Source organism: Plecotus auritus (genome assembly GCF_963455305.1).
Source record: "Plecotus auritus genome assembly, chromosome: 7".
NCBI classification, from domain to species: domain Eukaryota; kingdom Metazoa; phylum Chordata; class Mammalia; order Chiroptera; family Vespertilionidae; genus Plecotus; species Plecotus auritus.
Genome location: NC_137774.1, coordinates 35,726,822 through 35,741,144, shown reverse-complemented (window position 1 = coordinate 35,741,144; position 14,323 = coordinate 35,726,822). Strand labels below are relative to the sequence as shown.

Here is a 14,323-nt window from a genome sequence, read left to right as displayed (position 1 = left end):
CGCGATGATGAGGGCTGTGTGGTGAATCTGAGTCTTGTTTGTCAGTGCCATTGGGAATGCTGTACAAACCTGACTCAGTATTCACCAGAGGCTCTGAGGGCACATGATAGTTTTTCTGCCAGGCATACACGAACGGACTTGCTCGGGTGGCGAATCTGCCGTTGCGGCACAGTGGGTAGGCGCGTAGGGCCCCAACGTGAAGTTTGTGGAATCTGCTGTGGGAAGAACGACGCCAGGGTCTCTCGGGCAAGTACAGTCATGGCGGCGGCCGCCCCCAGTGCTGGCGGCTCCGCGCCCCAGGCGGCGGGCTCCGCCGAAGCCCCGCTGCAGTACAGCCTTCTTCTGCAGCATCTGGTGGGTGACAAGCGTCAGCCCAGGCTTCTAGAGCCGGGGATCCTGGGCGGGATCCCGAGTCCGACCAAGAGTGAGGAGCAGAAGATGATCGAGAAGGCGATGGAAAGCTGCGCCTTCAAGGCAGCGCTGGCCTGCGTGGGAGGTGAGGCAAAGCGAGGGGTCCCGTGGGAGGCTGAGGGTTTGGATGGCAGGGGGTCCTCTGCCAAGACCAGGCGCCTGGGAGGAGAGGAGCCTGTGGGCCTCGACCTTGACTGCACCCCATCTCTTTCGGTGAACTCCAGCCACGCTCTCTAGACTCTGGAAATTGGATCAGAGAATCGGTACTGTGGGTCGGGGCCTGGACGTTATAAAATGGTTGGCTTCGTTCATCGTTCATTCTTTCACTTTATAATAATTATCCTTTCAATAAATTGTTACCGAGCAGCTGACACGTGCCAGGCGATAAAGAGAGGGTTCTCTCCAAGCTAACATTCTTATCCTCCTATGTAATAAAAGGCTACTATGCAAATCAACCAAACGACCTGAACTACCGCTTGCACTGACCAACTGGGGTCAGACGCTCAATGCAGGAGCTGCCCCCTGGTGGTCAGTACACTCCCACAGGGGGAGCATCTCTCAGCCAGAAGGCCTGAGCAGGGCTCACAGCTGGCGAGCCTCTCCCACCACCACTGCAGCGCTAAGGATATCCAACTGGGCCTCTAGTATTTATATATGGAAGGATATTTGGCAGAAGGATGCTGCAGAATAGGGAACATCAAGTGCAATGGTCTGGTGGGAGCTGGTTTGAGTTGTGTTTTTTTTTTAAAGATGTTTTTATTTATTTTAGAGAGAGGAAGGGAGAAAAACATATATCGGCCGCCTCCTGCACGCCCCCTACTGGGGATCCAGCCCACAACCCGAGCATGTGCCCTGAGGGGGAAGGGAACTGGCGACCTCTCAGTGCACTGGAGGACGCTCAACCAACTGGGCCACACCGGCCAGGGCTGGCTTGTGGTTTGAAAACAGAAAGGCCGTTGTGGCCAGCAGTGAACAAAGGGGAAAGAAGTCTAGAATTGGCTTATTTATTTTTAAACCTTTCGAGGATTTTAGAATGTACAGTGCCCCTCCTGTGTGCAGGGTAAAGAGATTGACTACATTTGCAGGTGAGTTGAAATCTCATTGAGAATGACAGACGAATATAGAGAGTGCAAATGTGAAGTACAGTAGAAAGAAGAAAGAGAAAGCTTTTTGTTTGTTTGGGGGAAACCACAAGAGAAGGGGAGACTTGAGCAGTATCTTGAAGGATTGAGAGAATGGGGGTGGACAAAGAGGAAGAGAAATGTCATTTCAAGTTGGGGTGGGGTAGGGGATTTGGGCTTTTTGCCTATAGGCATTAGGGCAGTAATTGATGTTTTTTTAGGAGAGTAGCAAGTGGTAGTGAGAGTGATGCAGGATGGAAGTGTGGTGAAAGAAAGAAAAGTGTGGGAAGGGAGACCATAGGGGAAAATTGCTAGACTGAAAGTTCATGAGGTATGCACTGGGTCCTTGTTCATCATTGTGCTTGACCCTGATACAGCACTTAAATATTTGTTGAAATGAGTCTTTGTAGTGCTCCAGGGTGGCAGTGATAAAGGCCCTAGACTAGCTCTGCCCTGGGTGGCTCAGTTGGTTGGGTGTCTTCCTGTGCATTGAAAGGTTGCCAGTTGGATTCACCAGTCAGGGCACAGGCCCCAGTTTTGGACTCAGTCCCTGGTAGGGGTTGTGGAGAAGGCAGCTGATCAATGTTCTGCTCTCATATCGATGTTTCTCTCTCTCTCCCCTCATCCCTTACTCTTTCTCTAAATAAATAAATAAATAAATAAATAAATAAATAAATAAATAAATAAATAACAAAAAATATTTACATATATATTTTTTAATAAACGAACAAACAAACAAACAAACAAAAAATTATTTACATATATATATTTTTAAAAAGGCCCTAGACTAGGATGATAATTGTGGGCATGGAGTTGTAGCAGGGAGCACAGAAACAGTCAGAAATGCCCCTGAGGTTTGTAGCTGGAGTGACTGGGAAGAAGGAGACATAAGCAAGCACGTCTGGAGGGGAGGTGCCCATGATTTCATTGAACATATACAACTGACTCTAGAACAACATGGGTTTGAACTGTGTGAGTCCACTTATACATGGATGTTTTTCAATAAGTACCTGTACTGTTTTCTTTGTTTTTTAAAAATGTATTTGTATTGATTTCAGAGAGAAAGGGAGAGGGAGAGAAAGAAACATCGATGAGAGAGAATCATTGATTGGCTGCCTTCTGCATGCCCCCTACTGGGAATCGAACCTGCAACCTGGGCATGTGCCTTGACCAGGAATGGAACTGGCGACCTGTCAGTGCCCCCGACAATGCTCAACCAACTGAGCCACACAGACCAGACCTGTACTGTTTTCGATCCTCTGTTGGGAGTCCACGGATGTGGTCAGCTTACTGTGTGCGTTGATTTATACCAGTGGTCGGCAAACTCATTAGTCAACAGAGCCAAATATCAACAGTACAACGATTGAAATTTCTTTGGAGAGCCAAATTTTTTAAACTTAAACTTCTAACGCCACTTCTTCAAATTAGACTCGCCCAGGCCGTGGTATTTTGTGGAAGAGCCACACTCAAGGGGCCAAAGAGCCGCATGTGGCTCGCGAGCCGCGGTTTGCCGACCACTGATTTATACCATTTTATATAGGGAACTTGAGCACCTGCAGATTTTGGTATTTGTGGGGGGTCCTGGAACCAATCCCCCATAGATAACAAGGGACAACTAAATTTTTTTTCCGCAAGGGTAAAAATTTTATTTTTGAAGATCTTCATGCTCCACATTTTCAAAGAGAGTAACATAACAAAACAAAAATGTTATCCTCCCCTTATCCTAGAAATAAATAGGACCGTAAAATTTCTTCTTTTTTGTTAATCCTCATCCCAGGATATTTTTTCCATTGTGTGTGTGTGTTTTGTTTGTTTGTTTTTAGAGAGAAAGTGGAAGGGATAGGGAGAGAGAAACATCGGTTGGTTGCCTCCTGCACGCACCCGGACCGGGGCTAGGGAGGAACTTGTAATTGAGGTATGCACTCTTGATCAGAATTGAACCCATGATCCTGCAGTCCGAGCGCTGACGCTCTAACCAGTGAGCCAAATCAGCCAGAGCAATATTTCTTTCCATTCATATTACCAAAACAGTAAAAAGAAGGGAAAAAATGTAAATCTAATGGTTGCTGAAACTGGGGAGGTTGCTCTTTTGTCTTCTGTGCATGCTTTCCCGGAAAAATTGCTAGAAACATTGGCCGATAATTCTCCTTTTGTACGTCTTTCATAAAGAATAACCGTGCCAAAACCGGTTTGGCTCAGTGGATAGAGCGTCAGCCTGCGGACTGAAAGGTCCCAGGTTTGATTCCGGTCAAGGGCACGTGACTTGGTTGCGGGCACATCCCCAGTGGGAGGTGTGCAAGAGGCAGCTGATCGATGTTTCTCTCTCATCGATGTTTCTAACTCTCTATCCCTCTTCCTTCCTCTCTGTAAAAAATCAAAATATATTTAAAAAAAAAAAAAAAAAAGAATAACCGTAAATATTTCAATGTCCACATCTTGGTTATTAGTCTTCCAATTTTTTGCTTGGCTGCCTCTTAGGTGTTGGTAAGGTCGTGGTCTGCATTTTGTGTTATTTTTTGAATGGTCATTAATTCTTTAGGTCACTGCTGATGGTGCAGGTGCCTGAGGAGCCTGGTGTTACCCTGCTCTGCTGGAGCAGGGTTCTCAGGTGGTGCTCCCCTGCCTCGGTCTCTTTGCCATCTTGTGAAGGAGCATTAGGGGAATGGGGGCAGTGCCGATAGCTGTAGAGGCGCTGGTATCCCCAACGAGCAGATGGCTGATTTGGATCATGGCCCTTGCTGATTCTCTTTATCTTCAGCCTCTCCCACAGTTGGGACAGGTTGTGGGCAAGGAGGTCCCCTATGGTACCTTGGATGGTAAGTTGGATTTCCATGAACCAGTCTCTGAAGCTGTGCTCCCTCTGGGACTCCATCCTTCATCTCCCCAATCTCACCAGCCTGCATTCTGTTGGGATGGGGAAAGACCTGTGAGCCAGGGTCAGAGGTCTGTCCCACGTGGTAAGGCTGGAACCTTCGTGGTAAGGCAGAACCCTCGCCTTACTGAGGGCTACAGGGGAGTAGGGAGAGGGAGGGGGTGGGGTGGTGCAGCTGACTCCGGGCCCCAAATAACTGCCCATCAGTGGCAGGAGGGTCAAATCTTTCACTGCTGGTGCTCCCTTCCTCCCCCCACCCCTACTCCCCAGCATGATTATGGGGAGGTCCACAGCATCTGCCATTGTAGCCACATCTGAACTGGTGCCGATCAGCAGCATACGGCTCTACAGGAACTTCATCTGGGCCAGTCACATTGGCTGCCTCAGCACCCTTCTCTCCTTCCACCACTTCAAACTAGTTTCTCCATCCTGCACTGTGCAGATATTTCCATGGGTTCTTGATGGCAGTCTGATGTACAAACACATCTTCTTTGGTGTCATTTTGACTTAAAAATCCATATCCATTTATGATGGCCTGGCTCCTGCCACCTCACTCAGGCACCTCAGCACTGGTTGGTTGGTGGTTAGCGCAGCTGGTGGTCGTGGCAGCCAGGCTGTCTTTCTCTTTGGGATTGAGTCTCGGGCTCCTCACTGGATCTTACTCAGGACAAATGTTTTTGGGGAGTCAGAAGTTATATGTGGATTTTTGACTGTGGGGGACTTGGCACGCTTAATCCTTCATTGTTCAAGGGTCAACCGGATTGACCATGAGGTAATGAGAGGATCATGGATATGGAAATGTCCAGCAGGCTCAGGAAGGTCAGCTGTGGACAGCAATGTAGAGTTTGCCATTTGGTAGCTTTGTGACTTTAGGGAAGTTAATTAACCTCTCTGAACCTCGGTTTCTTCAGCTACAAAAAGGAGGGGGTAAAAATATCTACCTCACAGGATTATTGTGAAGAATAAGTGAGGCTCTAACTATAAAATGTCATAGTAATTGGCAGATGGTATTTATTAAATGACTTGTGAATGTTACCATTGTTAAGAGAGTGATTTGCAAAGTTGATAGCTGCACTCAAGGGTGACTGGTTACATGTGAGAGAGTGTAGAGGGAGAACAGAGGGTAAAGACTGAATCTTGAGAAAGATAAGATGGAATGAGGAAGAGATCCAGGAGGAGACACAGAGGAAGCTGTCAACAGGATAGATCCTAGGTTGTGTCATGTGGAAGCCAGGCAAGTGGAGAGTTTGGGGGGCAAGGGGGATGGGTATCCTCTTCACTGGTGACCACCGAAGGTGCTATTTGAATATGACCCATTGCAGTAATTCAGAAAACATGCCAAAGAAATCTCATCTCTGTTTGTTTTTAGGATTTGTCTTGGGAGGTGCATTTGGGGTGTTCACCGCCGGCATTGATACCAATGTGGGCTTTGACCCTAAGGATCCTTACCGGACTCCGACTGCAAAAGAAGTTCTTAAAGACATGGGGCAGAGAGGAATGTCCTACGCCAAAAATTTTGCCATTGTGGGCGCCATGTTTTCTTGCACTGAGTGTTTGGTCGAATCTGTAAGTGTCTCTGCCTTCTGCGAAAGCCTTGCCTCCTGCCATCTTATGACTTCTAAAGAGAAAGACTCTTAATGTTATTAGAAAGCAGATCATAAATTGCTAGATTGAATGTCCATAAAATAGCCCCTATTGTAAACTTTTTGCATTTATGACTTGGGCTTGCATGATTCTTGCCTTCTTTTTGTAGGCTTAAAGTCGGTTGATGATCTCAAATGCTGACTTGGTTTCAGTGCTCTGGTGTCACCTGCAGGAAGCATCTATGAACACATTCAAACTTTAGGAGCTATATTTTTGAAAGAGAAAAAGATTAGGTTTTCTTTGGGCGGGACTAAATTAGCCAGCTAGAAACCCTGTGTTTTCCCTTCGTCGTCTTGTCTGGCGTGTTTCTTTGGCTCTAAACTGCACTTCTCCACCCACAGTACCGGGGGAAATCAGATTGGAAGAACAGTGTCATTAGTGGCTGCATCACTGGAGGAGCCATTGGTTTCAGAGGTTGGTAAACGAGTCTCGAGTGGTTTTCTTTGTGGCCTTGGACAGCATGCTGAAGTTGACATTTCTAAACATATGAGTGTTCCAGGGACAGCCCCAGGCATATGTGGGCACTTGGTATTCTTCCCTCTGACAAATGAATCACATTTGCTTATGTGTCAATTCAATTCTGGAAATTTCAGGATTTCTTATCCTTGGCACTATTGACATTTTGGACCAGATAAATCTGCTGTGGGGAAGGGGGTTATCTATGTATTTAAGGATGTTTAGCACATCCCTGGCCTCTACCCACTAGATGCTAGTAGCACTTCTTAGTTGTGAGAACTAAAAGTGTCTCCAGACATGGCCAAATGTCCCCTGAGGGGCAAAATTGCTCCGAGGTGAGAACCACTGATAGATCTAGATCTATCTTAGGAAAAAGAACTGCCCCATGTTGGAAATATGGGAGAACGTCCTCACAGTAATTCCTGGAGTATGGTAATATGCAGGCTAGTACGGAAGCATAGCTAGGTCCCATTCAGCCATGGAAAGACCATTTGTCCACATACCATGCTGAACTCTCAGCTTCATGCATTTCCAGTATTTAGACATTTTTTCTTAATAATACTCTACAATTGTCAGTTTTAATTTTATTTATAAGTTGTCACAGTAATGTCTTTCTGCAGTTGAGGATTCTTAGATTTCTACCCAGGGAAAGCTGAATATAGGCATTTAAGAAATGTTGGATTATCAGCTGAAAACAACAAAGAAAGAAACCAGTTTCCTGCCACTTCTCCCTGTTGGCATTCCCATCAGGAGTGTGATATAAGGGGTCAGTGACTTGACTTTCCTGACAGTGTCCATTGCTAGGCCACTCTCTGTCTCCTGTGCCCTGACTTGCCCAGAGCAAACAGCCTGTTTCCTCATTTTCTGAGAGGCAGGACGATTTGCTATCATTAAAAACTTGCTTTTGCTCCTCAAATGGCCATTTATGATTTAGAGGGTAACTTTTCCTTTGGTCTTCCCATCGTTCAGCTTTGTCAGGGCCTTTGGGAAGCTCAGCTCCCTCTAGGACTGCTTTGATCACCTTCCCAGGAATTTATTCCATAAACAAATCAGGAGCAGGCCATATGCTTTCACTTGATTCCAAGGGCTGGTTTTCTTAACCAGTTTCCTGCCTGTGAGGAGCTGTTTTCATGAGACTGGAAATATTAATTCTTTGGAATGAGAAAAGTTAAACGAAGGTACAGTGTAACTAGAACACTGGGTTAGATCATGTACACGGCTTCATTGAAGTCTTACAGATCTCTGACAGGTTGAATGACTTAGCACTTAGCTGCTCTCTCTGCATCTGTGGGTATGCAGATGTCTTGTGAATGCAGTCTGGCCCCGCATTTGTCACCACAGGTAATGCCATTTCTGCTTGCTTTACAGCTGGCTTAAATGCTGGGGTCATTGGTTGTGGCGGTTTTGCTGCTTTCTCTGCTGCAATCGATTATTATCTACGGTGAGAGTGACTGCCTCTGGGGACGGACACCACTGCCCAGGCCAGCGCTGCTCGGTGGAGGGCATTTCTGCACCACTCAGCGCCCTCGCTTCAGATCCTGAAGGCAGTTGTTTCCTCTCAGACAGTCCATGTTGTGAGGAGCCGCCTGGCCACTGGACGCCTCCAGCCTCTGAACAGCCACACTCCCTGCTCCTGGATGCCAGCCTCTCTCTTCCCGGCAGATTAGGAGTCAGCGTGTTGACTTGTAGAAATTAAGCTCCAGGGATTCGGTGCTGACCACACTTGGCCCTCTGGCTGGTTGGTGCTGTGGGAACGGAGGTGACTTTACAGACCCAGGAAGCTGCTTGACCTTGGAACTTCATGCAGTCATTCCTCTCACGTACCCATCAGGGCAGGGCAAAGTAAATTTATGCCTTCTGACCAACTGTGTCACTTTGTTTAGCATTCTGCTATCCTTGTTTAAAAAATGTATTTATGTTACAGTTTAAATGGTTTATTTCTTAATTCCTCAAAATGGTGCCAGGTGGCCCAAAGATTGAACATTCAAAGGAGAAAAATTGAGAAAACTGCTGAGAAGTCTGGGATTGCTAGATTTTCAGGGTTTGTAGTCGTGTTACCCTCACTGAGACTATTATATCAGCCAGGGCCTTCCATCGAAGAAGCCAGCCTCACCACTTCCTAGGATGCATCGAAATCCCAGGCAAAGTCCTATTGGCCTCTCCTAAAAAGCCTTCCTGTGGGCGGCTGATAGGGATGCCTGTGGTCTGAGCCACTTACTGGTGTTATGCTCTGAGCACTGGACTCTGCCTGGCTCCAGGACACGTGAGGAGCCTGCTCTCATCATTCTAATGATGAAGTCACAGCAGGTCCTGGGTAAAGTCAGACATCGTTGAGGGGCTGTTCACCACACCCTTGCTCTCTGGTATGTGTTCTTTTGCTTTAACATATTAGTGTTTTTTACTTGACTTGGTAGCCCTTTTCTGATGACAAAAGCTCAGTCTAATTTGTATCATAGACAACAAATAGCCTTTTATGATTAGGACTAGAGGCCCTTTGCACCAAGAGATTCGTGCAATAGGCCTTCCTTCCCTTGGCTTCCAGCACCGGTTTTCCTCCGGCACCCGGGACCCAGGCCTTCGCTCCAGCCAGAGTCTGCCTTCTTCATCTTTGCTGCAGACTTAGGCCCGAGTCTGCCATCTTCGTCTTCGCTGCAGAGTCCGGAGTCTGCAGTCTTGTCTTCGCTGTGGCACTCCGCTCCTGTAGATCCCTTCGCCCCCCGCCCTCCCTCTCATAGCAGGTGTCCTGCCCCGCCAGGCCACTCCGCACCTGGAGCAGCTGGGCGGCCACCATCTTTGGCCTTCTAATTTGCATACTCACTGATTGGCTGTGGGCGTAGCAGAGGTACAGTCAATTTACATGTTTGTCTATTATTAGGTAAGATTTGCCCCGGGTTCTGCTTTACTCTGGTGCTTCGGTGGCAAGATGAAGCTGATGAGTTCAGGCTTTTGCTCTTGGGGGCAGGCAGGCTTGTTGGGGGACATATAATCCTGGCTGTCTTTAGCCAGTGGTTGTGTCTTTTTTTCCTGCAGTACAGTAACTCCTTCGCCTTTTCTTTTTTTGCTTTCTTTCCCTTTGCCTGCTGTCTTCTAGCCCACCCACTCTTAACTAGAGTTCAAAGACTTAGCTGGAACATCCAGGCATCCCGAGTGTGTGTTTGTATGTGAGTGATAATGTCAAACCCAGCTGGTAACACCTTCCTCTGGCCATGTCTGCTGTTTCCTTTGGAATGAGTGTGAGTTAGTGCGCAGAGCTCATGTCCTTCTATGGTGAATTCTATATAATGCCTGGCCTAGCCTCACACGCATGAGGCGTCATTGCTGCTAGGCTGTCTGGAGTGTCCTCAGAGGTCCGAGAACTAATTTAGAATTGTTTTCTACATTGTCCCTAAGTGTCACCTATAAGCACTTTGAGAGCAATAGCAGATACTCCTGTCTGGCACCTGTCAAAGTGTTAGGATGCCCAGCATCTTCTACCAACCAGTCTAGCACATGGGGTCAGATACACTGAACCGGACACAGGACAAGCTGCCCTCACGACTGGCTTAGAAAAGATGAGCCCTGGGCTGTCAGTAGCCATCAGTTCAATAAACGAAGCATTGTCCACATTGACTATTCAATCAAGAGAGGAGATGAATAGTTTCCTGTTTTAGATGGCTAAGGAGTCAGTATGACCTCATAAACCAAACACCAATTTTCAGAGACATCTGTTCCTGATCTCCAGAATAAACAAGTGTCCAAAGGCTTGGGCTGGTGGGAGCTACATTAACCCCACTGGCTCTTCTAAAGGGAGGAGGCTCTCTAGGGGATCCAGCCTCTTTGCAGGCAGATTAGGCCAGAGGCTGCCCCAAAGCTGAGCCACATCCAAGGAAAATGTAGAGGAAAGTTTACACAAAATAGGAAGCCTCCACTTGAATGGACAAGTTCCTGCCATCTCTCCGAGGATGCTGATGGCCAGGTCCCTGGCAGGGCATTTTACTTTCTAGCTGGCTGCTGGGTGACCTGGAGGCCTTGTGAAGAGAAGGAGAAGGCTTGGGCTCCCCTCCCTCACACTGCCACATTCCCCACAGAGTCCATAGGAAAGCTCAAGGGAGGTTAACTAGGTAAACAGATTCCTGCAAACTCACATCTGGATGCAGCCTGAAGAGTTACATATTTAGATGGGTGGTCTTCCCTGGACCACTGAGAACACAAATGTCCGCACCACAGGGCTGAGTTGTGTGCAAATGTTGGGGCTTTGCATTTTTTTATTAACAATTTCCTCTCACGTGGTTTACATCAATTTATAATAATCTACAGAAGTTGAAACAGAACATAGACAAAAAAATATATCCTTACCCACTTATTAAAGTCAAATATTAATGAAGGGTCCCATCCCACCTGTATTGGCAAAAACCGGCAGCCCATAGTCATTGCCAGCAAGGACAGGCCTTCTAGTATTCCTGTGGCCTGTGTGCTGAGCCTGTGGGCACAGCCTGCCCTGCTGGGCACAGTGGCTGGGGGTTCTGGGCTGCTCAGTTCCTGTCTCAGGAGAATCCGTGGGCTATTTCCTTGGTGCAGTGTCATCCAGGTCTGGTACCTGCCCTTCCCCACTCGGGGTAGAATTTATAAATATTCTGAGCCTTTTGCATTTCTCAGCCCTTCTAGCCTTCCTCCCATTCTCACACTGCCTAAGCACGCTTAGGGGCTGCAGTAAGTAGCTACCTGATGCTGAGAAGTAAACATCCCTTGTTTTGGGAGGTGGGAGGCACCCATTTTTGGCTGTAACTAGCTCAAGCTGGGCCTCCAGTCATTACCATCAATGGCTTTGGAAACGAGCAGGGCTGGGCAGACGCTGGGATCTTTAGACTTAAGTTCCTTCCCCATCTCCTGTCCCAGGGAGCAGGGCTCCTAACTAAGCTGCTAACAGGTAGCTAGCTAGATGCCTCTTCTTGGGCATCTCTTTCCTCCAATGTGCACAGAATGTGTACCGTTCTGCCCAAGATTGAGTATAGGTGTAAACAAGATCAGAAAGGGCCCTCCTCCCGGAGCAAGCACTATAGCTTTAGGGCCAGCACACCGTTCTTTAACACTTAGCCCGAGCTCAAGCTATGGGAGCTGTTCTCTCCAGTCCTGAGGCCTGGAATCTACTCTGCCACAGAGGAGAGCTGGGGAGCTTATGCTGCAACTCGAGCCCCTGCGGCCTGGGAGTGTCTGCCCTGCCATAGGCTCCCACGGGAAACAAGTATGCACACTCCTTTCCAGGACTGAGCAATGGGTCTCAAAGCTGGGAATGGAACCTGCCGATCCCTGACTCGATAGAACATCAACAATGAGGGTCTCCAGCACAACCCAATCCCAGGAGAGGCAGGCGCCTGCAACTCCTCATCCTTCCCCAGCTTCTGGAGTTTCCCAAAGTTCACCCGGAAGGCTGCACCTAGGAGTTGGGGTTGGGAGGCAGCACCATGACGGCTGCCTACGTGGACTGCCTGCCTTTCTCAGGCCCTGGAGCACCTGTGGCCGTGGGCTACCCCGTGGCAGTGCTTGGCTGTGGAGAATGTAAAATCTAAGGCAAAGGTACCACGAGGTACATGGGGGCGCCAGGAAGGGCTAGTCTCCTGGATGGAGCTTGCCTTTGTCTGGACGCCTGTTTCAGCCACATCAGTTGCCCTCCTGGAGGCCTAGCTTCACCAGAAAAGCCACGGTGACTCCTGCTGCTGACAGTCGCTTCCCCACTCAGGACACCAGCGCTGCATGCTCTCTGAATGTCCATTCGGGGCTGTGCCTCTCCCACCTCCCGATTCTTCCCTGACCCTCTGGCCATCTCCATAGCAGGTCACTTACGAGTCTACACTCAAAGGAAATAGACCACCAGGGGAAAAGGAACTGAAAAGCAGTAGAAGAAACAGTCAAGATGCCTCACCGGCAGACAGGAGACAGAACAGATAAACCCCAGAAATGGTCCTCGGGTGGAAAATTCCAGAAATCCACTCTCCAGCTCTGCTAAGCTGAGGATTAGTGTGAGTCTGTCTCCTTGTCCAACATTTGCACAGGCAGCAAGGCAAAGCAGGTGTGCTTCCACAGGTGGAGGGCAAGGAGAGGGCCGGGGGCAGCACTGACAGGCCACGTGGTCACCGCCACCCAGGGCCGCCTCAGAACTTTCAAGGTGATGGAGCGAAAACCAAGGCTGCACATGCATGCGGGCAGGCTGGGCGGGGGGAGTGTGGAGAAAACCGAGGAAGGCTGCCAGGAGACTGCAATCTGGGAGCAGGGCCAAGAGAGGACAAGCTGGCAGCAGTTACGGAGCGCCGAATGAAAGCCCTTGGACTGGACTCAGGAGGAAAGAAAGTGCTGGAGGAAAGGAAAGAACAAAGCAGGCCGTCTCTGAGCCCATACGGCGTCAGTCCCTACCTTTTCTGCATGACAAACAGACATAAAACAAACCCCAAACGGCATGGAGCATTAGACACACTAGAGGTACAGAGGGCAGGAGCCCAGGGTGTGGCGGCAAGGTTGGGGGCTGGGTCAGCTGGCTTTGTACAAGGTGGCACAAAAGATGCACATGTTCCAGTTCTTGGAAACCTGCGTCCCTTGGAGTCTGGAGTGCTGGGTTTGGGAGTTTTCTACTGTAGTCTTTCAAGTCTGTGCCGGTCCCCCGGCTAGAGAGGCTGGCTCGGCCACCCCCCACAGCTCCCACCTGGGGCTACACATCCGTGGAGAAGTACAGTGTGTTCCGCTTCAGTTCTGCGAAGGAAATGGGGGGGTGCTGCAGGTAGTAGAGGAGGACCTGGACCTGTGGGGAAACAGGGGAGACTGAGGCAGGGTCCTTGTCCTCATGGTCACCGCCACCCGGGGCCTCCTCAGAACTTTCTTTTTTGAGAAGAAATGGTCCCCAGTCTGTGTTGCTCCCCTTCCCTCAGGTTGGCTCCTGCCACTTCCCCTTCCTTGGCAGCCCAGGTGTGCCTGCCCCTTTGCAGCAGTAGGGGGCGCTGCAGGGCAGAGGGTGGGAACCTGGGGGCCACTTCCCAACCTGCCTGCAGAGGTTGGCTTTGGCTTGACATCCTGCCTCAGACTGGACCCTGCTCTGGGTCTTGTAGGATCCCAAGGAAGCCTCCTGCCCTAGAAGCAATCCTAGAACTTGCACGCGTGAGGACAAGGCCCCCAGCGTTTTTCTGCCCCTGGGCTTCCTTTCAGAGACAGGCACGCCCAGGATTGAAGCCAGCACCGGGCCCTGGTCTAGGGGCCTGAGTATAAACTTTTTGTTTTGGTCTGGGAAGGGCAGGACTGTCCAAAGTCCTGCCTCCCTGGGGACAGCCTACAAACCACGAACCCAGCTGCTCAGGGGGAAGGGGTGTGGGCCCAGCTGTTCTCTCTCCACCCTTCAGGGAGCTGGCCTCACCCTCTATCAGCCACAGACTGGGCCGCGTGGTTGTACCTGTGCCATGACATCATGGGACCAGATGTCCGCAGCCGACGTGAGGTGTGCTTTGCTCTCCACTTCTGAGGGTCTCAGTAACGTGGGGCCAAACACGGTAGCCAGGTTGTGAAGGGACATTTTGTTGATGGGCTCCTTCTCAGCAACCCTGAAAGGGAGGGAAGGGGAGAAAAAAGTCATTTTTTCAGCAGCTGCTTAGAGCTCCAGACCCTGGGCCTTCGGTGTAGGAGCTCCTAGGAGGATTCCTGGAAGTGGTTATCAGGCTTCCTCTCCTAACGGCAGAGACCTCTTGGTAGGGAGGGAACTCAGTCAAGGGACCAAGTCCCCAGCTATGTCCCAGGACATTCCTAGAACAGAGTCCCAGCTCCGGGCCACCCCCTGAACTGAAGATAAACCGTCAGAAGGACC

At 49.4% G+C, this 14,323-nt stretch overlaps 2 protein-coding genes and 1 pseudogene across 11 annotated transcripts in view; 1 reads left to right on the top strand and 2 right to left on the bottom strand.

Moving 5' to 3' along the window:
* Positions 1–10,821, top strand: TIMM22 (translocase of inner mitochondrial membrane 22). Of its 3 annotated transcripts, none has more exons than XR_013961266.1 (5): positions 1–496; positions 5,774–5,970; positions 6,390–6,462; positions 7,873–8,867; positions 9,047–10,821. XR_013961266.1 is itself a non-coding variant. In XM_080681604.1 (5 exons), the coding sequence occupies exons 1-5, from the start codon at positions 259–261 to the stop codon at positions 8,080–8,082; spliced, it is 597 nt and encodes a 198-aa protein (XP_080537730.1). In that variant the 5' UTR covers positions 13–258; the 3' UTR covers positions 8,083–8,431. The 3 variants fall into 3 exon arrangements, 2 of the variants coding, with proteins under 2 accessions (XP_080537731.1, XP_080537730.1); XM_080681604.1 differs by lacking the exon at positions 9,047–10,821 and having other exon boundaries at positions 13–496; positions 7,873–7,945; positions 8,067–8,431; XM_080681605.1 differs by having other exon boundaries at positions 7,873–10,119.
* LOC308254256 (Y-box-binding protein 3-like) lies at positions 4,073–5,721 on the bottom strand (annotated as a pseudogene). The gene is made up of 2 exons: positions 5,685–5,721; positions 4,073–4,953 (listed from the first exon to the last, which is right to left on the bottom strand). The product of its transcript is annotated as a Y-box-binding protein 3-like (transcript).
* ABR (ABR activator of RhoGEF and GTPase) overlaps positions 10,714–14,323 on the bottom strand; it is a 188,689-nt gene continuing 185,079 nt past the window's right edge. For all 7 annotated transcript variants that reach the window (XM_080681597.1, XM_080681601.1, XM_080681602.1 and 4 more), the window contains 2 exons: positions 13,916–14,063; positions 10,714–13,273 (listed from right to left, as the gene is read on the bottom strand). In XM_080681597.1, coding sequence (XP_080537723.1) covers positions 13,184–13,273; positions 13,916–14,063 — 238 coding nt within the window. In that variant the 3' untranslated portion in view covers positions 10,714–13,183. The remainder of the gene's footprint in view (positions 13,274–13,915; positions 14,064–14,323) is intronic.